Consider the following 22,088-nt stretch of genomic DNA (forward strand, 5'->3'; position numbering starts at 1 on the left):
AAGGACGCGTGGCACAAAGATAATAAAATGTCGAATTAATAATAAAAATAAACTCACAACATGCGATTAACTTTTAAAAATGATTTATTCATTTATTTGAAATAAAATCTAATACAATTCAATTTTCTTCCGATCAATAAAAAAATTTACAACTTCGTAATTTTTTTTTTCCAATCGAATGATATGTTTACTCGTACTCGATTACTAATGAAGGATGACCGTACAAAAAATGGTCTATCCAAACCCAAATTATCAGATACTCCGGAATCTAAAACTGTCCAGAGTTCTGACCTCACATTACTAATTTAAAAATTCCAAAGAAATGAATCTTGATTTAACAATAGCCCATCAAAATTCTCGTCTGCAAAATCAACAGCTGGGAGTTGCGGAGTAAAAATGTCATTAGACAGGTCATCAAACCCAGGAAATATCCCATATTCGGAAGGGTAGTTATTGGAACTCGATGCCGTTAAAAGATCCAATAAAGACCCGTCAAAAACCCCATCGCTGTCCAACTGAACCGTTGCCTCAGAAATCGACGGCGATAAGTACTCCGTTTGCAATTCGGACACCGACTGTTCTGGTGATTGACTCCTCAGCGGCTCCGAATTCGCGAACTGAGCCGCCACAGCTTGAATCTCAGATGGCTTAAGTGAGCGCCCGCCTGATATGTCGGGTGGGTTGTCCGGGAAATTAAACTTGGCTGATCGGCCACGTAAGCAAAACAAAGCAGCGTCGAAAGCACGCGCTGCTTTTTCTGCTGTGTCGTAGGAGCCCAGCCAGATACGGGCACGGCTGTTGGGTAGTCTGATTTCAGACACATATTTCCCCCACTTTCGCTTTCGGACACCCTTGTAACGAGAGTCACTTCCTTCAGCAGGCTTTTCGACTGCGTGCTTCACCATTTTTAAAGGGCTTCAGGTTATGGGTATTCTTGATTTAGACGAGTGGTGCTGTATCGAGTTGACTCGGAACTATTGAGTGTGATTTGGATGATGATTCTCGTATTCCTGTTTGCTTTTATTTTGCTGAAGATGTTTTCATTTTTATGGCGGCTCGGCAGATGTATATATAAGGAGGATGCGTGGGAGACTTGAGAGTGAGCTCTCATTGGTAAAGTGAAGGAGGTCTCAGACTCTGACCGCGAGGGTCAAAACTCAAAGGGCGCGTTGATTTGAATGCCGCAAAGTGTAAATCAGCGGACACGTGGCCTGTAGGACAAGATTGTTTCTGGATTACGCGGGGGAGGGTGCTGGATTTCAAGCACGTTTGGCTTTTGTTCCTCGTTTTATAATTAAATTTATTCTGTAAATAAATTTCCACTATGAAAGAACGCATAAAGTTCAAATTTAAAAACCCTGTCCCCTGAATCACTGTCCCACAAATGGCCCCCATTTCCAGCCCAATTCCATTATTTTGTGCGACCAACTTTTTATTAAATCATTTTTTAAGATTACAACATTTGTTTGTCTAAATAGATGTAGTTATGATAAGGCTAAGGCTACGTTGGAATTTATTTAAGGTAGAGTACGAATCATAGTCACACACGTAAAATAATAAATAATAATAAATTAATTATAACTTTAATCGTGTGATTATGAAAGAGTCATCTATTTTAGAACAATTCTAATATAACAAAACCCTTATGATAATATTATTCATTGATTAAAAAATAATCATGTAGGTTATGTAGTATTTATATTTATATTAATTTGTAAAAAAAAATTATTATTCTATTATTACTACTTTTGTTATAATAATAATATGCGAACATTGATTTTACTTTAAGGACTAATTTTTTCTTTCAAATAAAGTGTTAGGAATGTTTTTGAATATATTCTCTTAATGTTTGTTTTTTTTTTAAAAAAAAGAGAGATATTCAAACAGTTTCTTTTAGATGATCTTCCAAGTTTAAATCTTAAAAAAACATAAAACGACAAAATTAATTTAAATTTTATCCATACCCGAAATTTTTTTTTTTTGGGGAAAAAAAAAAAGAGAAATAGAGCAGACACGGACAGAAGACCGGGGACTGATGTCATAAACAAAAATGACCGGACCAGAGTCCAGAGAGACGAGAGGAAAGCTCCATTGTTGCTATCACTTAGCCGTCACCTCAAACAAAATCGAGCAACGCAACGCAAAGGAAGGCCCATGCCATGCGCCATCGTCACCCACCCCAAACCCTGCTGAAAACGGGATTCAAAATAACGCGTCCCCTGACTTCCGTCAGCTTTATAAAACTTCTAGAATTATAAATTATTATTGTGGGACTCACTTCACTCAGTATTATCTAATATCTATTACTAGTTTACTGCTCTCAATTTCGATTGGCCCCCGTCACTCACTATTATCTATTACTACTGTCAATTTCGGTTGGCCCCAGTTTCATCAACATGGATTTCGTTGCTATACAAATACAAGGAGGCAAAATCATGTTTTTTTTTTCACTTTTCTAGTAAAAAAAATTGACGAATATTTTTCAACTACCTTCAGTTAAGATTAGGCCACGCAGGACTTGAATTTTTTCCTCTTTCGTACATGTAATTTATATTAAGCGGGGAAAAAATTAGTACTATGCCGCAAATCTCCATTTTCACTAAACTAAAAAGAAAAAAAAAATTAAGAAGGGGATAACATTTTTGTGGTACCTTTCATTTTTTTAAATATTACTTTTTTTTTCCAACATTGACAAATTACGGTTGTCTTCTTTTGACTAGAATCAGAAGATGTCTTAGCCACACAGTAATGACTCTAAAGTTTTGACGAGTCAACTATTTCATCATCCAGTAACTTGATTTGGTATTAATTTGGGAACAATTTTAGGATCGCTTAAGAAATTCTTAACCAAATGGCCCTTACCGCAAGAATCCTCGTACCCAATTTTAATTTTTTATTGGTGCGAATACTTTAGCTAAGGTACCATACTTTTGGTGAATTATTATTATTCCTGCTTCTAATTATTCGACAAGTGTCAATTTAAATTATGCGAAAGGGAATGTCCTCATTTTAAGTGATGACTAGAGCTGTGACTTGTGATTTGTGAGTAGCCTTACTGTTTTAGAACAATCTGGGCTAAGGATACAAACAGAAGGCCTCCTGGTCCTTTTCCATTAAAATGGCCCCAATCCATCGTCCATATAACCTTCACTAGCCATTCAACGAATTCTCTTGATCCCGTTTCTTCCAGTGATTTCAACTTCCAATGCTTTTACAACGCATTTACTAAACTAGAATTAGAATGGATTGAAATAAGAATCGGTTAGAATGGGAATAACTTATAATGAGAACGACCTCGAATGAGAATGAAAATAGAGAATGATAATCAAAATAAATTGTTTACTTGAAATGTAGGAATTGAAATTGGAATGAATTAAATTAGTATTAACGAGTTTACTTTATCTCGGAATCGGAATGATTTAAATTGTAACAAATTACTAAAATGTATTTAAGGAACTATTGTCATAATTATTATTTTTATTTTAATTGTTGTGATAATTTATTAAAGTGATAATTTATTAAAAAATTATTATGATAATTTATTAAAAAATTTGTTATTATTAATAACTATTGTTAATAATATGTTAATATATTAATTAATTGTAAAAAAATTTATCACTAAGAATAATAATAATAATAATAAACATTAATATATTAATTAATTATAATAATTTTTATCATTAATAACAACAACAACTAATATTAATTAATTATAATAATATTTAATTGAGGACAAAATAAGTAATTTTTATTTTATGAGGGGGTAAAATGGTCAATTATGGGAGTGGGAGATTGATTCCCACCAACCCCTCGGGGATCAATCTCCCATCCCCTATTCCTAAATTTGGGTGGGCCCCATTATTTTGATTCTGATTCATGTCGTCATTTTGCGAGGTAAATATTGTCAATAATTATAATTTCATATTTCAATTTCCTAATTTGCGAAGTAAACGCACAATTAATACTAAAAAGAAAAAGACAACAAATAATAAATATGTATTGTTTCACTTTTTTTTTTTTGTGTAAAAAGAGCAATTATAAATTTTTGGGACGTCCTAACTCGAGCACAGTTCAAATATCTACTTCCAAATTTTCTATCTTTTTCCCATAAATTCACCATTCACCACAAATTGGCTGTTTCCTGTTTGGCTCTGGCTTTGGTGTTGACTGGAGAGTTGAAGGAATTTAAATCGCCTGATGTCGGGAAATTCTCCTCATTTGCTTGTGCAAAATAATATCATGCAAGTTAATTTGGGCTTCGGCCCTCTTTCATGTAGTCCAATAAGAATCGAACCCGTGCTGTTTAAAAGGTGAGACTCTTTTAAGTTTTTAACTAATACTGCTAGGCTTGGACTTGGAGAGTGAAAAGCGCGTGAGCGGCAATCGCTCAACGGCCGAAATTCTAGAATCATCTTATTATCTCTTAAAAAACCCTCTCTACTACTTAAACCGAAGTGTCTAGGGTTTTATCTTCTCGACTCTTCTTCAAATTTCAACTAGAAACCTTATCAAACTACTCGCTCGCTTCTCGCTTATCATTTCCAATCAGAATCTCTCTCGCTCTCTCTGCATCTGCAAGGTACAGTTTCTTTTCCATTGGTTGTTTTATTTTTAAATGACTGAAAAGTCAGCTCTGAGACTGTGCTGTATGTTGAATTGAAACGAACAGCAGATGGCGACAGCTCAGCTAACAGCGTCATCAATTAAGGTTCCAGCAAGGAGCTTGACTTCATTCGATGGTCTCAGACCGTCTTCCGTCAAGTTCGCTTCCGTCGGAGGTGCTGCCAGCCAACGCTCTTTCCGTCGCTTGGTCGTTAAAGCCGCTGCAGTCGTGGCTCCCAAGGTAATTTTATCCTTTAATAAAAGCAGCATTGATAATTCTAAAATTTACTTATTTTTTCGAATGTCTGGCCTCATGTTTTTAGTGCTTGATGAATTGATGCATTATCGATTTTTCATGAATTTTTGGGAGATGATTTTTTAATACATTTTGATTTGTTTTTAACTGAAGGCACTTCCATGACTAATTTGGCTCTAAAACCCACTGATAAATTGGTTTGTATTTCACTTTAAATGAGTCTTGCATTTGTTTCTTTAGTCTGGTAGTGTGCATTATATTTTTGTTCTGACTGTGCGTGTTATATTTTCAATTCCGTGTGAATGTTGCACATCTATCTCTTCTGTTAATGTTAGTAAATGATCAGATGATTTGAGCTTGTTTGCTTGTCATTCAATTATTTTGATCTTATGGCTGTGCAGTACACTTCAATTAAACCTTTGGGTGATAGAGTGCTGGTGAAAATCAAGACTGTAGAGGAGAAAACTGATGGTGGTATTTTTCTGCCATCTGCAGCTCAAACAAAGCCTCAAGCAGGTGAGGTGGTAGCTGTTGGCGAGGGGAAGACAGTTGGGAAGGCTAAACTGGACATATCTGTGAAGGTAGTCTTCAAGATTGGATTAAGTTTTCTTGTTTCTGTGCTTTTTATCTACAACTTTCACTCATTTACTTGCTGCTTTGTTTGTGTAGCCTGGGACCCAGGTCATCTATTCGAAGTATGCAGGGACTGAGTTGGAGTTCAACGGCGCAAATCATCTCATAGTGAGGGAGGATGACGTAGTTGGCATTCTTGAAACAGATGAAATCAAGGATCTTAAGCCCCTTAATGACAGAGTTTTCATCAAGGTTGGTGTCCTTCAAAAATTCCATCCATTTCTTGCGTAGATATAATCAGATTCTCATATTATGGGCTGGTTTGTCTACTCAAATGACGGGTGCAGGTTGCTGAGGCTGAGGAGACAACTGCTGGAGGTTTGTTGTTGACGGAGGCAAGCAAGGAGAAACCTTCCATTGGAACGGTAAGAGTTGTCAATTTTTGCGAATTTGGTGGACCAATACTTTTTGCTGCGTTTCCTAATACTTGCATTACAAACAACATTATGTGAGATTAATAGTATAAAGCCTCTTGTGAGTATAGGTCATTGCTGTTGGACCCGGTCCTCTAGATGAGGAAGGTAATAGGAAACCTCTATCCATTGCACCAGGGAACACGGTGATGTATTCGAAGTATGCAGGGAATGACTTCAAGGGCAGTGATGGTACCAACTACATTGCTTTAAGAGCTTCTGAAGTGATGGCTGTGCTCTCTTAGTTGTCTGTGTTTACTTGAGCGAGGCTTTATATGTATTAGTGAATTGAATTTTATGGTTGAGTTGCCTCAAGGCATACGGATTTTGACTGTAATCTTATTTGAACATAAAGAATTGCAGCTTGATCAATCGAATTGCTGCTTGTTTTTTGCTTACGAGTTTTTTGCCTATTGGGACTGCTAATTTAAAGTTGATTATGCCAATATGGGGAATTAAAATAACAAAATTTGAAAATAGATGGATTCGAAAATGTATGATTTGCATCCGCAAAAACCTCCGTTTAAGAGCGGTTATGCTTCTCGGACTGACTGGATATCACCATGACGTGAAGGTGATTTTTCAAGAGCAGGGTGTGGCCGCCGGTAATTGCTATGCAATTGCCATTCGCTCATTTACTTTACAGTGTCAACCGTATTTCTGAAAAAATCTTTCCGATCTATCATCAATTCAGTGCCTCTGTTAAAGAAGATGAAACAAATTGAAACATGAACAAAAATTATGCTAATTATCTTGTCGAGGTAAACATCCTGCAGTCGCTAGATGTTCATGTTCATCCTTACCCTACTCACAACATTTACAGAGAAAATCTGAAGTCAGATCAGCTTTCAGTTAAGGTAAAATTTAATTATACACCCTTCTACCCTGTGCTCTTACTGTTTGCTGTACATCTCTAAGTTTCTGCCAGCAAAAACCAACAGCCGCATAGCAGATGTCAGTATTGGTGAGAATTGACCTTTGCTCTAAGCCATCAGCACCTACGGCAGCACTCTTTTGGAAGGACTTACCTCCCACTAGTAACTAGCCGAGGGCTAATGTTTTCAGAGGAGTTGCGGGCATGAACTAGATTGACCATGCTCCTTTAAAGGCACTATCAGAAGGCATAAACAGTTCATATTCTCTCTCAATTGCACAACTATTATCGATTAAATGAGGCAGCTGAGTTATCATCATAGTGTCTCCATGCATTCCCACTGTCGGACCCACTACAAGCTTGATTGGGAACTGGTAGATTACCCAAATCTCCATCTAAGCTCATCTGCTGCACCTCAGCTGATGAAAGTATCTTTATGCTCTGAACACAGCTTACAAACTCACTGCAAGAATTTACACAATGAGAAGTTAAGAAAAAAACACAAATCAGAAGGCTACAGGTAACAACAACTGAGCAATGGGGAACTTGACTTACTCCCACGGATCATCACCAACGAGTAATATGTCATTTTCATGGTCCACATAAACTAGCTTCCAATCAGAACTTTGCGGATCTTCCAGTTGCCCTTCAATTCCAAACATGCGGGCCAGATCATGCCTGAGCTCATCATAACCTTTGTAACGGGTAACATCAATAGATCTTCCTACAGACCCGCGCTTTTGAACCTTCAAGAATTAGAAAGATATGTGTAAGAGTTGGGATTAAAGGTAAAAATAAAACTAAAGCAATTATACCCTAAAAGAATGGATTGACAAAAAGACCAGCAATATCACCAAGTGCTAAAAAAATAACAAGTTGTCTTGAAATTGAGAAGGAATTCTGATATAAAGAGAATAAATTGCATAACAAACCTTAGTAAATGTCCTCATACGCTGAGTTTGATTGGCCCACAATCCATTGCCCAGAACCCCAGCTTCATTAATGCCAACCTCATTCGAACAAGCAGGCTTGAAAGGTATATTTGGCACTGCAAATGACTGAGAACTTATTGCAGCAGTGGACAACTCTGTCTCAATGTCTCTAGGAGTGCCGCCATAGTTAGACAGCAAGTTTTGGAGATCCTTTTGAGAGTCATATCCCCTCGACAGCAAAGTATCAGGTGCCATTCCATCGATATTAGCAACAAATGGAAGGCTGTTCCGCGGATGTGACTGGGCATCACCATCCAAACAGTAGGTAGGGAGTGAGAAATTCTGCTGGATGTTCCCAGGATCAAGGCAATATGATGTTCCAGAAGAGGAAGCTTCCACTTGATCGGTCATGCTACCTTTGTACTTGAGATGTTCTGGTCCTTTCGAGATAGGCAGTTCATGTTTGATCCTGGCATCAGACTTGCTGTGAAGCTCTTGGACCAAATTACTTGAAGGCTCAACCACTGAATCTCCCATGAGCATGGCTGGCCCTTGCTGGTTTCTATTTAGGAAGTTTGATGGGGATATTTGACAATTATTAGAAGAAGGGGAGGTTGAACATGATGGAGCATCTCCATCTGTATGATTAGAATGAGCTCTGGTTCCTGTAAGTGGTCTGTTCTGGTTCTGAGGCTGGTTCATGGGCAACTGTTGAGGTTGCACAAGCACTGATGCTGACAAGTTGTTGCTGAGCTGCTGCTGGTGATTCTGGGATGGGGGCAGCTGAGACAATTGCTGGTTTTGTTGATGGGCCAGCTGTTGTTGTAGCAGCTGAGGCTGCAAAAGTGAGCCAGCTGGGGAGAGTAATTGCTGCTGTTGCTGTTGCTGCAATTTCTGTTGCAACTGGGACTGAAGCTGTTGATCTGACATGCTCTGCTGAGCTAATTGCTGAACTTGTGGCTGCTGCTGTGCTCTCTGAGCGAGGCTTTGTTGCAAGAACTGCAGTGAAGACTGTTGCAATTGTGACTGTTGCTGCTGCCTCTGTAAAGGGCCAGTTGATTGCTCCATTTGTTGCTGAAACTGTGAGTCTTGTGGTAAGGATGTCAACTGGTATGAATTCTTATTATTGGAGAGGATACCTTGGGGGGCCTGGGTATTGCTTGTCAGCAATTGTGGCTGCTGAAGCTGAGAGTAAACTGTTGGCTGCTGCACATTCTGATTTGCGTTGGGGACAAGTACACCATTATTTACATGAGTTGGAAGGAATATTTGTTGTTGTGGCTGCTGTTGCTGCTGTTGAGGCTGCTGCTGTGGTCGTTGGGGTACTGGTGATTGAGACTGTGATTGTGAGTGGGGTGGAGTTGGAGATGGTTGCAGTTGTGGTGGTGGTGGTGGTTGCTGATTGTGGTGATGGTGATTTTGCTGCTGCTGTTGCTGTTGCTGTGACTGTTGCGGATGGAGAAGCTGCTGCTGCTGCTGCCGCTGCTGATGCAGTTGAGGGTGCTGCTGCTGCTGTTGGTTTAGAGGGTTCTGCAATAAATGCTGCAGCTGCTGCTGTTGGGTCCACGCAATAGGTGACTGAGGCAACTGGTTGACTTGGTTTTGTGGATTCGCTTTGCTAAACTGGAGATTTGGTGCAGCTAATGCAGAAGCTTGAAAATTCAGCAATTTAGATGGATCATCAGTACCAAAGTTACTATGCAGGCCAGTGGAAGAAACCATGGAAGGAAAGAATCCTGATTGAGCAGCTGGAAATTGATTGTTCTGTTGCATGCTCATCCACTGAACTAAACTTAAGCCAGGGAATATTGAGCTTGTGGCATCCTTCATACCGAAGTCATCTCCAAGCCAGGGCATTGCTCGCTTAAAAGCATTCTCTATGTCGGACTCATCATCTGCAAACATAATCCTAGAGATCATCAACGAGACAAAATTTAGCAGGTCATATAGTGCAAACATAAAATTCATGTGGAGGTATAAATGGATTGGTTTATTCCATCTTCGGTAAACACCCAAAATGGCTTAGGTTCCTTTATTCTAAAACTCTTGACTTGATATGAGATTCTGGTTGATTGAATTGAATTTACTCGAATACCAGAAGAAAATGAAAATTTCACATCAAACGGAATCTTGAGGAAAAGAATCAGACTCTGACTGACATTATTTTTCATAACGTCCGTAGATGCTGTCATCCAAAAAACTAGCTTTTGCATTAGAAGACATATTTATGATTATTTCCTTTTTGAAAGAAGAAGAAAATGTGTTATAGAGAGTGGGGCTATCTTGTACATTAAGAAAGTTTTAGATTTGGTGAACATAATATACCTGGCATCCCTGGTTGTTTGGGAAACTTGGGTCTGAAAAAAGGGGGAGGGCATATGTAGAAAGGAGTTACAACTGGCTCAGTTTCCCAAAGTGAAACTCGGCTAGGCCGTTCTCCAGCAGTTGATTCATCCCATCCAACCTATTAAAAGAGAAAATCATAGAAAGATAAGCTGATAGAGAATGTCATTAACTTACGTTGACACAACTTTTGACTTGAAAACATCACCTAAGATTTCCGCAATCTAAATTCACTAGCATTCAACAGCTTCGTAATACCTGAAGGTTGCGCCACTGTGAATTTTTCCATCTCAAAGGGTCTAAATCACTGATACTGGTAATTGTACCCATGTATCTGCGCACTCCTGACTCCTCAGTCTCAAACATCATTCTAAATCGCATGCCAAGTGAAACTTGGGTATACATTGCTTTGTTATACTTGGCTAAGGGAATCACAAACTCCGAAGGGCTCGCCCTATCAATAAAATTTTAAATTAGTCACTGACATTATAAAATTACGGCACTGTGCTGAAGCTAAAATTGTCATAGCAGTACCTTGGATTATAGAAAATAGTAAATGGGCTGTTATTTGCAGCAGCATGAGCTGCAGCAGCAAGAATTCCTATATGCATGCTATCGCTGGATATGACCGATGAAGACAGGGCTGGCTGCTGTCTATTAGCACGCCTTATTCCCAGGAGAAGCTGTGACTTTTCATCTCTGCAAATAACCAAATACTTTCATTTCAGTGGCAGGGAAAATGATAATTTAGCTGAAGGACTCATAATTGCAAATCTAACTCATACCTTATAAAAAGAACGGAATCCCCTGCAAACAGTCTTTTAGTGCTAACAAAGACACTCCAACCTGTAGTCAGCAAGTGCCTCTTGGGTTGGCCTGCAAGGGATAATGCTGATTTATTATATTGTTCTACTCAGTTCCCACTAAAGTAACAATCGATCTAGCAATTTTCTGGACATATGTCAGGTGATGCCAGATGGTGTGAATTTAACTTTCTGGACAATACCTCGATAAATATGTCTGAATGTCCAAGTAGTGTCATGTAAATCTCTAGCGACTATCTCCTGAGCAGGTGGTTGCATCGAGTAATCCTATCAAGTACCTCCCACAGTAAGTGCCAGAATGGTAGATGCAGAACCATATAGAATTCAAGTTTTATGATCAATATTTAAAACATGAAAATAGTCTACACACTAGAGGCGGAAAGATCTTCTCTGCTGCCCGACGAGGAACAGAAAATCCACCGTGAGTGCTTGTGTCGCTTGCTGTAAGAGTTTTGCAGAAAAATTCAGTCGGTTGTCTGTTTTGCTTAAGGCCCATATCAGATGCCAAAATTGCTTCCTTTTCATACTGTAGAACAGATTTCAAGCAATGTTTACAATTGGTACATATAAGTAGCATGATTCTCAAGGGGAAAAAAAATGCTGCATACTATCAAATTGAATAGCTGACCTACTTTGTTTACGGGTTGAAGTGTCATCTGAGCATAGACCTCATCAGTTTCAGGATCAGCCTGATTTCAGAAAGGGAGTAATCGAATAAATGTACTGCTTCAAACAGAATAACAGAATCTTTTCCTTATTTACTATTTCACTTTCTGATCATTAAAGTTACGTTTTCACACCTAATGCCCCACAACTTCCCAGATTGCACACCACAAACACGTAAAAACATTTACCGAGAAATAAAGGCTCATACCAATTGTCCAAGCCAGTATAACTCAGCACTAATCTAATGACAACCCACTCATATGATAAGGATGAGGACAATCCAAGACTGAGACTCAACCGTTGAGTCATGTACAATAAACAGATGTAATTATATTTCATTCAAAAACAACATTTTGCTTCGGAGGAGGAAAAATAAAGGCAATGGAACATTAGAGGATTTCATACATGCAATGTCACATTATGAAGCATGCAAATCAACTTGGAAGGTAGGTTAGGGTAGTTGGGTATGAAGTCATTCTCCTTCTGCATTGATGCTGCAACCTGTAGATGTAGTAATCATCAGAAAATTCCTTCAGAAACCCAAATCCAGACAGCTTGTCTAAAACTAATGGGAAAGAGAGTATACTTGCTCGCTGTGGCCTTGAGGGAAGTAAACAACCAGGCTTCCAACGGGAGGCAAAGAAACCAGTGGCCCGGCACAAGCATGCCATAACTCAGAATTAATGGTCTTCCTCTCCCCTGTTCAGAACCAATCAGAATGGATTAAAAGACACAAATAATGGAATACTCTACCAACTGAATTCATACTACTATTTGATCTTTTACAAATTCTTTAAGGATAACAAAATTTGAAGGGCAGAAGTAACATATTACAAACAATCTTAAAATCTGTACTAACCAAAAAGATATACTAAGGATTGGAATAGCAAAAAAAACTCACAAACAGACTATTACCAGGGTCAGGGTTTAAGTAGCAATTTTATGTTGTGAAACACCAAAAACATAGATTAGAGGCACCACGACCAATAACAAATTCTTTTGTCATGGGAAACAAATGAAGAGAAAATTATTAAGAAAAATGGGCCTAAACATATACTCTTAAGGGTCTTAAAGTGTTAGAAGGCAAAAATAAATACAAGTTGCAAGTCTACCATTAAGACACCTGATTGATTATAGTTCTAGAGATAAATATGCATACAGATGCATGTCAGTCACCCAAATTGTGACAAACTGAACAAATTTCATAGCCAAAAACAAACCGAGATAAAATGTATCCTACCTGGAATCATGACTTTTATTGATCTGTTTTAGTTAATGCTTCCTTTTCCCTATTCCAGATGACTAAAGCCATACCTTTTGAAGTGAAAAAGGTCACTATTCAGCTACACAAGACTGTTGATAATGTTACTTATCTATATATCTCCTTAGCACAGTGTTACAATGAATATATAGAGAAGAATAAAGAAGTTAGTTCAGAGTGACAATAACCGTGTATGTATACGACTATATGACTGCTGGAACTGAAAAACAGTTCTTCGGTGTTTACAGTTTGTGATCCCCAAACATCAAGCACAGAAATTAAAAACACATCAAGTTGGCCACAACTACATTTAGATAATTGTTCACATCATTGTAACTTACTTAAGTGGGGAACTCTTTCATTAAAATTAGAAATAGACATATATAAATCAGTATAAGCATCATATGCCAGTATCAAGGAGGTGGATTGCATGTACATGTAGAGAAAACTTCTGTTAAGACAATTCACCATCTGCTCAATTCAGCAACTGGGAAACATCCATTAAAATTGATAGATCAACCCAGACATAAACTTTTTATCTCCAAAATAACTTTATAAACAATCTATACAAATGTATACATAAATAAACCCATACACTTCTTGCATCTACTTCTAAAGTATGGACGACAAACAACTTGATATATCAGAAAGCTTACATTTTCAGCACAGAAGAGGAAGAAAAATAATTAATTAACACAGAACCAAAAACAAAAAATAAATCATAAAACTGGAGTTTACATAATCCAGTTTCTATCAGCATTAGAAGCCAAGAGCTCTGTTTAGCATGAAAAAGAACCAAATCTTCACAAATAATTGCAAGAGTAATCTGAAGCGCAAGCGCTCACAGAGAATCAAACAAATAGATAAGCAAATAACAGCCCAAAGTTAATGAATTGAATAGAATTAAAAACACTTGACACACCTTCCGCAGAACTTGGCAGAAACCCATTTGCTGGAGGCTTCATGCTTATCAATATATGAAATGATAAAAGCCTTTAGCAAATCCAATCACCCGCTTTATTGCAAAGTAAAGATACAAACTTTCCTTCTCCCTTTTTTTTTAATAAAATTTTCCCCGCTTTTATCACCTTAACAACGAAGTCAGCTCTTGCAGCATCCTTAAAAAATCAACTTTTTTAAACTGACATTAAATCCAACAACCCCAACACAAACTCAAGCTCAGCTTCTACTACTTGCCTTCTTTCACCAAAACCCAACACTAAGTCTCGAACAACAAACACCTCCATCAAGCTCAAACCCAAAATCCCAAAAAGAAGAAAAAAAAAAAAGTTTCCTCCTTTAGACCAAAACTCAATCAGATTAGACAAAACAGGAACTTGGTAATGACATATGTGTGCCCAAAACAGCAAATCATCAAATTGGTTATTTATTTTTCCTTTTTTTTTTTTCCTTTTGGTGCGTGTTTGCGTTTCAATTGACACTGGGATCAAGGTGAATGAAGAAAAGAAACTAACTTGTCGCCGGGGAATCGGAAGAACAAAAGCAAAAGAAAAAAGACAGCCTTTTTATGTGAACCAGCCGACATATAATAAGACTCTGGCAACAAGGCCTGAGTTAAAAGAATTAATTAATAATTTTTTTTGTTAAAAAGAGATAAAGAGAGAGAGAGGTTACTGCTACTGTGACTGTCTCAATTAAGAACAAAAAATAAAAGACAGTAATAATAATAAATTAGTTCATCATAGTGTTGTGTTAATGGTATTTGCTTGCTATAAGCGGACAATAATGTTATTATCAGCGTCATTAAATTCGTCTCAAATTCACCCCCACAGTCTCACATTTGACATTCTTACCAAACTCACATTTCGTGTAAGAAAATAAAAAACTGACTTTGCCGGGGTCTATTTAAGGACCATGCGTTGATTTTTCTCCTCTCTTTGGATAATGACCGTTGGATGCTTCATTTTTTTTCACTCTTTTGGGTAATATTTAGTTGGAATTTGTGATCTTCAATTGGAAATTATTGTTGTGACTGCTGACGGTAGTACACCACTTTGATGCTTGACTGTTGAGCTTTATGTTTTATTCTATTTTTCAATAATTTTTTTTTGTGTTTTTTATTTATTAATATATTAAAAAATACGTATATCAAATTAACTTTCATTTCTTTCCAAAAACGAGTTCAAATATTTAATTAAATTTGTTAATAAATTTTGTCAGTGTATAGAGTGTAAAAATTTATCTTTGAGATAAACATAAAATTGCTTGGACAATAAGGAAATTTTGATTTTTGGGAAAGGATTTAACTAACAGTACCATCCTTTACAGCTTAGAAATCGTTAGATTATCAACGAGAATCGATAAGATACGATTATCTGTATAATTCCATCTTCAATAAACAGCTTCTTCAACACCTGGCCATGTTTGATAAGATCAAATGTAAGTTGTTGTTACGTTGAATCTAAAATAAGCCCAAAATGTCACCCTTCAAAGTTTATTCCAAATGTTTAAGATTTTGTTAAACAATAGTGTGCATATAGTTATCTTTGTAAATGAAATGAAAGGGGTAATGGCGGTGAGAAAGCAAATTGTAAAGCAACTGAAAATACAAAGAAAGAAAAGATCACCGTCTTTTTCAATTGTGAAAAAAATAAAAATGAAAAGATATATAAAAATAGATTATTGAGTCTTGACTGAAAGAGAGTGGCAAGAAATAATTTTATACCAGAAAGAACAATGGCCACTAGCCGCAAAAGCAGGAGATCTTCACATGCCACAAGCTTCAAGGATCCGACTTCGGACATCATTATACTTCAATTAAAGTTAAAACGGGATTAGTTAATTAATTAATTAATTAATTACAAACTTCTCGGTGTTAATTAATCTATGCAGTAGTTGAGGTACCTTTACAATATATATATATATATATATATATATATCTTGCGGAGGGATCCTGAAATTGAGCATCGCATGATTCTGTAGGACCTCTCTAACTTTGATTACTTGCATCATATTCCTTTCACTTTAATTGATCACTTATATCACCGCCAAAAAATTTATAAAAAAAAATAAAGGTAATTGATTATTTAAATTCTTAACTATTTTTATATATAGTTTTTATTTACCTTTTGATATTAAATCATCCATCCAAGGTGTTGAATAAAGAAAAGAAAAAAAAAAAAACAAACTCGGGGCTTTTTAAAAGGAATGAAAAATACAAAAACTTTTTTTTTTAAATTCTTAATTTCGAAATTTAGTCCATGTTAACTATCTTTTTGATGGACCCCCCCGGTAACAACTCAAAGGAGCACTTAATAAACAATGTGATTAAGAGGCAATGACATGATTGAAATCTCAATTGCTTTAGCCACCTTTTATGCGATGCATGCGGCAATAAGTATAAATTAAAGGTGATCGATCACATAACAAAATAATATTTGGTGGAATGATTATTTGCTTCTAAACATTGTATGCAAATTAACAAGAAAAATTCGCCAAAGAGAAGCCAGTACAAATTAATGCCAAGAAGCAGACTCTTTATTGTTCTTTCTTCGCAAACCGCCGGTTGGTTTCAAAACTTCGAGGGAGGGAAGGGTAGGGGTGAGTATTTTGCCCCAGCTGATCAATCAAATGACAAAAAAAGGGTAGTAATTTTATTCAAAAGTTTGTAAATTCATCAGCTTTAGTTTGATTCAACTCTTTAAAAATTAACTTAATTAAGTTTGTAATTTTATTTTTCTTTTTGCTTTGTGTGTGTGTGTGTGTAATAATATATATATATCTGTAAAACTACGTACCATGTTATTATGGTATGAGTGGTTCAAGAACACCTAAAATTTTTATTATTGATATAAATTGTGAAAAAGTAAAAAAAAAAAAAAAGAATCAATAGCTATATGAAATTCAACAAAAAATGGAATATGTTACCACAGTGATAACGTAGCTGGACTCATTTGATGTATGGTTTTTCAACCACTATTTTCTTTTTTTAAGGAGAATGTCAAATGCATGCATGTTTGCAAGATTGTCAAAGGGAAGTTTAGATAAATGATTTGTGAAAAATGAAAATTGTGATTACTTTTATGAAGAAAAGTTTTTAAAAAAAATTGATGCCTTCACCATTTTTTTTTCTCCTTTTTTTTTCTCACATGTACTTGCTTGTTCAAACATTCTGCCAAACATAAAACATGTTGAGTTTCATTTGGAGTTCGTATAAATTATTACCCAAAAATATTTACATCCATCCTTCTTCATATCTCAATTCAAGTTATTTAACTGGTTCTCATATCGCCAAGATTCAATTTATCAATCTCAAACAAACAAGCAAGGTGGTTATTTCTAGACTAATACTATATTTATGTACTCGCATTTATACACACATACATGTATGTATGTATGTATGTATGTATGTATAAGTAATTCCTAAGTTACTTTTAATGTAACTTATAATCAACAATTTCATGATCAAAATCTAACAGTTGAAAAATAATTTAATTATTAAAATAAGTAACAAATGAGTCACAAATTAAACTAAATTAGTTTCATAAGCTGTAAGTTACATTAATTATATATATAATATAAGAGAATGGATATAGAGGGAATTGTCATTCACATCCTTATAGCGAGCGACAATCTATATGCCCATCTTTATGGTGAGCGACAATCCATATATCCATCCTTATGGTGAGCGACAATTCACATGCCCAACCTCATCGAAAGAGTTGTGCAATAGAACCTGCAACACTTCTAACAAGAGCTAAATATGTGGCCGGTCAGCGCTCGTATAACATAGAAGCGAGAACAGGCATCTAATTGTGAGCAAATAAAGGGCAGCGAAGCAGAGAGAGCCACAGTGAAAGGCAAAGGCAGCCGATTAAGCTAGAATTGAGCATGCATGTGAGGTGTTGCAGCTTTTGTCTGGCCAACAACCTCCAAGCACTCCGACCACTTTGTGATAGTGGGCTTCTTGCCTTCTCATTCATTTTTCAATCGTATGGCTCATATCTTTTCTCCTCTATTCGTCATTCGCCAACTCTCCTTGCTCTCTATTCTCTCTTCAACATAATTGTACGGACTCCCCATCCTTTTTTCTCTTTAATTTAATTTTAATATCACCCACACATGTGCCCTTGTCAATGCGATACCCTATATACTCCTAAAGAAAACATAAAATATACTCGATCAGTCTCAGGATAGATCATCATTACACATTAATTTCCTGAAACCATATTAACTAGGATCCCCATATTCATGAATTGACTTTGCTGACACACACAGACGCACATATGTACACGTGTATGTACTGGTAGATAAGAGTTCATTAGTTCTTCATGATACAAACATTTACCAAAACACTACGTACCAAGGGCGATAACAAGGAGACAGGACAAGACACAACTAACGCTGAGTCATGTGATCATGAATTATGATTTAATTAAAAATAACGCCATTGATTTGTTACACAATAATTATATGCGTGTGTCATATGGGACATACAACTTTAATTTTGCTCTTAGCACTAAGAAAATAAGAGTTTGTAAAAGTTAATTAACGCATGGAAAGAGTGTCCGCCATGTACCGCACCATGCGATCATCCATACATATGCTATCCCATCATGAGTCATTTGATCAGAGCAATACTAATTATATCATTAAGAACTAATCGATGGTAAACAGAATGGTTCGGTTTCTGAAATTGCGTTGCCCGTGCCACTCGACATGCCAATTAATAGAATGATATATGTGTTATGTATCCATGGATCTGATTCTCATTAATTGATTTGCTTGTGTCATGTGCGCGCACATGGCTTAATGAATAAACGTGCTGAGAAAATGAGACACACACTCAATTAATTAAGAGTTATTTGCTTTTCAATTTGGGTCTTGTCGTCATTTAATGAAGTACTACGGGTGCTGTTTAAGCTAATGATGGGGTTATTCCCCACTAATAAACAGCATCAAGGTTTTTAATTAATGGCTTCAACTTCGAAGGAATTTTTATGCATGAGATGTTAGTACATTTCAAGACAATGACATGACATATCTCCATTATGGATCTACCCACCGTTTAAAACGAGTCATGGTCCCTACGCTACTAACGGGCTCAAATAATGTATAAATTTATTAGGGTTTTGTAAATTTGTGAATGCAGATAACATTTTATTGACCTCCATTAACATTTGCTCAAAAATACATACAGATTCTACATCCTGATGACTCACATCGCATTGATTTTGAAATTTGTCGGAGACCGTCATTAAAGAAACTTAACCCTAATGAATGTGACAGTACAATAATGCAAGCAGCTAGCTAGTTGTTTGCTTAGACACCAGGCTGGATAATCGGAGCTGCTTCACGCAACCTTGAGATATATTTATTTTGGCTATTGGAAGAAGCTAAAGCAGGCACCTAACAAGGGTTTCTTCTACAGAACACGAGAGAGAGACAGAGAGGAAAATAAATTCAAGTTTTTTTCTTTTTTCTTTTTTCTTTTTTCCCAGAAAGAAATATTTATATGTTGATACATATCGATATGATATAACGATAATGAAGCCACTAATGTCTCAATCCAGGTGATTCAACTATATCTCTCAAAAGGATTTTGAAAGTTATTTAATTGCATTATCCACTTAGAAATCAATAGCCACAAAACACAATTTTATTTTCTTCTCGTGGGTCCATTTTAGCAAGGCATATTACTGCACTATGAAAAAGGTGGGGCTCAATCAATCAACTTCACCTTCTCCAATTTGCACGATATATAGAGGATTAGATGCAATGCTGCCACCATATCTCTGTATGTGCGTGTGTAAGATCAATTTTGATTTTCAATTAGCATTTAAACGTACCTTTAGAGTTAGCTTAAAATTAATCATGCACATGGCCAATACATATAGAAGCTTGGAAAGCTAGCTACGTATATGATGTATAGCATTTATTTTTTTTATTTTTTTTGGTGTAATGGATAAATCTAATTACTGAAAAACAAATAGACTTAAATACTAATTCTGAAATAAATTAAAGAGTTGACTGTTAATAAATGGTATTATGGTAATCAACGCTGGATGGGTTACTAACAAAAATAAAAGTTGCAATAATGAGCTGCAAATTGATGCCAACTCTAGCCTCTAGGGACTAAAAAAGAACTTGACCATAGTGCTCTTAGAAAGGCTAAAATTGCCTATCAATCATTATATCATCAATATACAGCTCCTTTAACTTCTAAACAAGAGAAGGGGAAAACAAGTTAATATAAGCACACGATAAGCGCCCTAAGCCCCATTAGTGGGGGATTTAAACTAATAATCTTACTGGCTCGTACGCCAGCCGAGATTAAAGGATCCCCAGCTACACAAAATGATGAAACATTTGAGTAGAAAACTTAAACAAGAACCCCCTTCAAGCAAGCAAGAACCGCGATTCACGGCAAATTTTTATTAACGTCAAAAGCTTGCAGCTCGTAAATATGATTGCTTCTGTCCCCTACAAAAGCCACACCCTCACGCTTCACATTCTAAACCTATTTCCATGCAAAAGTAAGAAAGAAAAATACAATGAGTCCGCTGCAAATTTATTGCAGCACTGACAACTTTCTTTAAAGATCTCTCACATTTTTTCTTGTAACAGCCACTAACATAATATGCATGCTAGCTATAATTGAGGTTCACGTGGGTGGTGGATTTATTACTGTTTTTTTTAAAAAAAAAAATATGTAAACAGCTTTCCCTTTCTTTTTCTGTGGGGGTACTTTGAATTATTGCACTGCTTAATCTGACCTGTAGCATGCCATTATTAGCTTAAAAAATTATCATCACTGAGGATTCCTGAAAACTTTTTGCATTCTCTATTCTTTCTGTTACTGGATCCCTCTAAGTTACATGCATGTACCTTACAACCCTCTCACATGAATAGTATCCATACACTATTTATGTGAGAGGGATGTAAGGTACATGCATGTAACTTAGCATTACCCTCTGTTACTTGTGATTATAAGTTTTGTAAATTTGGATGTATTGATAATTTTTTTTTTTTCTTTTGAGGGAGAGGGGTACAAAATTTTGATGGTAACCAATCTGGGTCGAAGTCGTGACTGTATCATAAACTGTCAGGTCTTAACTAATTACTTATCCTATTGTCTCAGAGATCTCACCGTCGTATATGGTAATTTGTAAGACTTATGTACTTATTATATCAATTAAGTTACAAATTTTTATACCCAGACTAACTCATGAGATTTTTTATGTAGAAAGTAAGTGCTAAATCTTACTAATTATCTCTAGAAAGTCAATTTGAGGTTTGTGTGGGTAATTAAATAAGTCGCTTTTATTGAATAGATGAAATAAGCTACTAAGTAAAAAATGATTTAGTGTTTGATAAACTTTGTTGTTGCGATTACTATGAGTTTAAAATGTAGAGCACATGCATTTAATAAATTTTATTACAAAAATGTTGTTTTATTATATAATAACTAAAATAGATATAAGTTCAAAATATGAACTTATTGCATCAAAATTTTGATACTGAGCAGAGCATACAGTAGTTGTAATTGTAATTTGATTACGACATATATGATATGTAATAGTTTATATATTAGGGTTTATGAGAAGGTAAGATATAATTGTCTTTTTGTTAAAATACTAAGATTATAATAGCAACTTTAAAAACTGTATGATGACTTATATAGTAAGCCGTTTATAAAAAGCAACCCCCATTTGCTTTTAAAAGTTACGGTTAAAATGAAGAAATTTATGAAATAAACTGTTTTTACAAAATTTACAAAACATTATTTTTGTCAAAAATTATGAAATAAACAATTTGTTGAGTTTCAACATCAATCTCAAACGAGAAAAAATCTAGTTCATCTGGCATGATTTTGAGTCATGAAATGATAGCAGCACAAATTTATGAAAATATAGTGTTTGAGCATGCGTTTGGGGCAGTTGTATTGCCACAACGCAATTACTCCCCACCTTTTATTTTACGGAAATATTCCCTAAAATATAGGGTGAATCTTATCCTTCAACCCAATGAGCAGCAACCAACTTTCTGGTCCACTAACAAGTTGGCAAACATCGACTACGGTATTTGATTGCAATAATTCTGCTCCATTCATGTTGTTTTTTTTAAGTCAACCTGTTACTTTGCTCATTCATTGTAAAATATCTTAGTATTCATCAAAACAATTAAAATATAAACGGTAAAGAACTGCCATATCAAAATATGTACTCATTTCATCTACTTTAATTTGATATTTATGTAATTATGTAACCTTGAATTACATTCTAACTAATTCATATTTACACTGAGAATTTTTATTTTTATTA

General features: G+C 35.9%; 3 protein-coding genes across 5 annotated transcripts; 1 reads left to right on the top strand and 2 right to left on the bottom strand.

Annotated features, from left to right (window-relative positions):
• Nucleotides 1-132: 132 nt before the first annotated feature.
• On the bottom strand, nt 133-1,085 carry LOC18055376 (ethylene-responsive transcription factor ERF017). The gene has a single exon (XM_006452792.2). The coding sequence runs from the start codon at nt 903-905 to the stop codon at nt 306-308; it is 600 nt and encodes a 199-aa protein (XP_006452855.1). The 5' UTR covers nt 906-1,085; the 3' UTR covers nt 133-305.
• A 3,275-nt stretch (nt 1,086-4,360) lies between these two features.
• On the top strand, nt 4,361-6,302 carry LOC18055378 (20 kDa chaperonin, chloroplastic). 2 transcript variants are annotated; one of them, XM_006452796.2, is made up of 6 exons: nt 4,361-4,579; nt 4,673-4,843; nt 5,260-5,439; nt 5,528-5,683; nt 5,779-5,856; nt 5,976-6,302. In XM_006452796.2, the coding sequence occupies exons 2-6, from the start codon at nt 4,673-4,675 to the stop codon at nt 6,147-6,149; spliced, it is 759 nt and encodes a 252-aa protein (XP_006452859.1). In that variant the 5' UTR covers nt 4,361-4,579; the 3' UTR covers nt 6,150-6,302. The 2 variants fall into 2 exon arrangements, with proteins under 2 accessions (XP_006452859.1, XP_006452857.1); XM_006452794.2 differs by having other exon boundaries at nt 4,382-4,579; nt 4,670-4,843.
• Nucleotides 6,303-6,625: 323 nt separating this feature from the next.
• On the bottom strand, nt 6,626-14,391 carry LOC18055379 (auxin response factor 19). Of its 2 annotated transcripts, none has more exons than XM_006452797.2 (13): nt 13,727-14,391; nt 12,130-12,242; nt 11,949-12,044; nt 11,510-11,566; nt 11,248-11,403; nt 11,060-11,144; nt 10,839-10,929; nt 10,588-10,752; nt 10,312-10,507; nt 10,036-10,174; nt 7,711-9,605; nt 7,334-7,524; nt 6,626-7,241 (listed from the first exon to the last, which is right to left on the bottom strand). In XM_006452797.2, the coding sequence occupies exons 1-13, from the start codon at nt 13,767-13,769 to the stop codon at nt 7,064-7,066; spliced, it is 3,405 nt and encodes a 1,134-aa protein (XP_006452860.1). In that variant the 5' UTR covers nt 13,770-14,391; the 3' UTR covers nt 6,626-7,063. The 2 variants fall into 2 exon arrangements, with proteins under 2 accessions (XP_006452860.1, XP_024034120.1); XM_024178352.1 differs by lacking the exon at nt 13,727-14,391 and adding an exon at nt 12,784-12,857.
• Between the last annotated feature and the right edge of the window lie 7,697 nt (nt 14,392-22,088).

Source organism: Citrus clementina, unplaced genomic scaffold, assembly GCF_000493195.1.
Source record: "Citrus clementina cultivar Clemenules unplaced genomic scaffold, Citrus_clementina_v1.0 scaffold_1, whole genome shotgun sequence".
Classification (NCBI taxonomy): domain Eukaryota; kingdom Viridiplantae; phylum Streptophyta; class Magnoliopsida; order Sapindales; family Rutaceae; genus Citrus; species Citrus x clementina.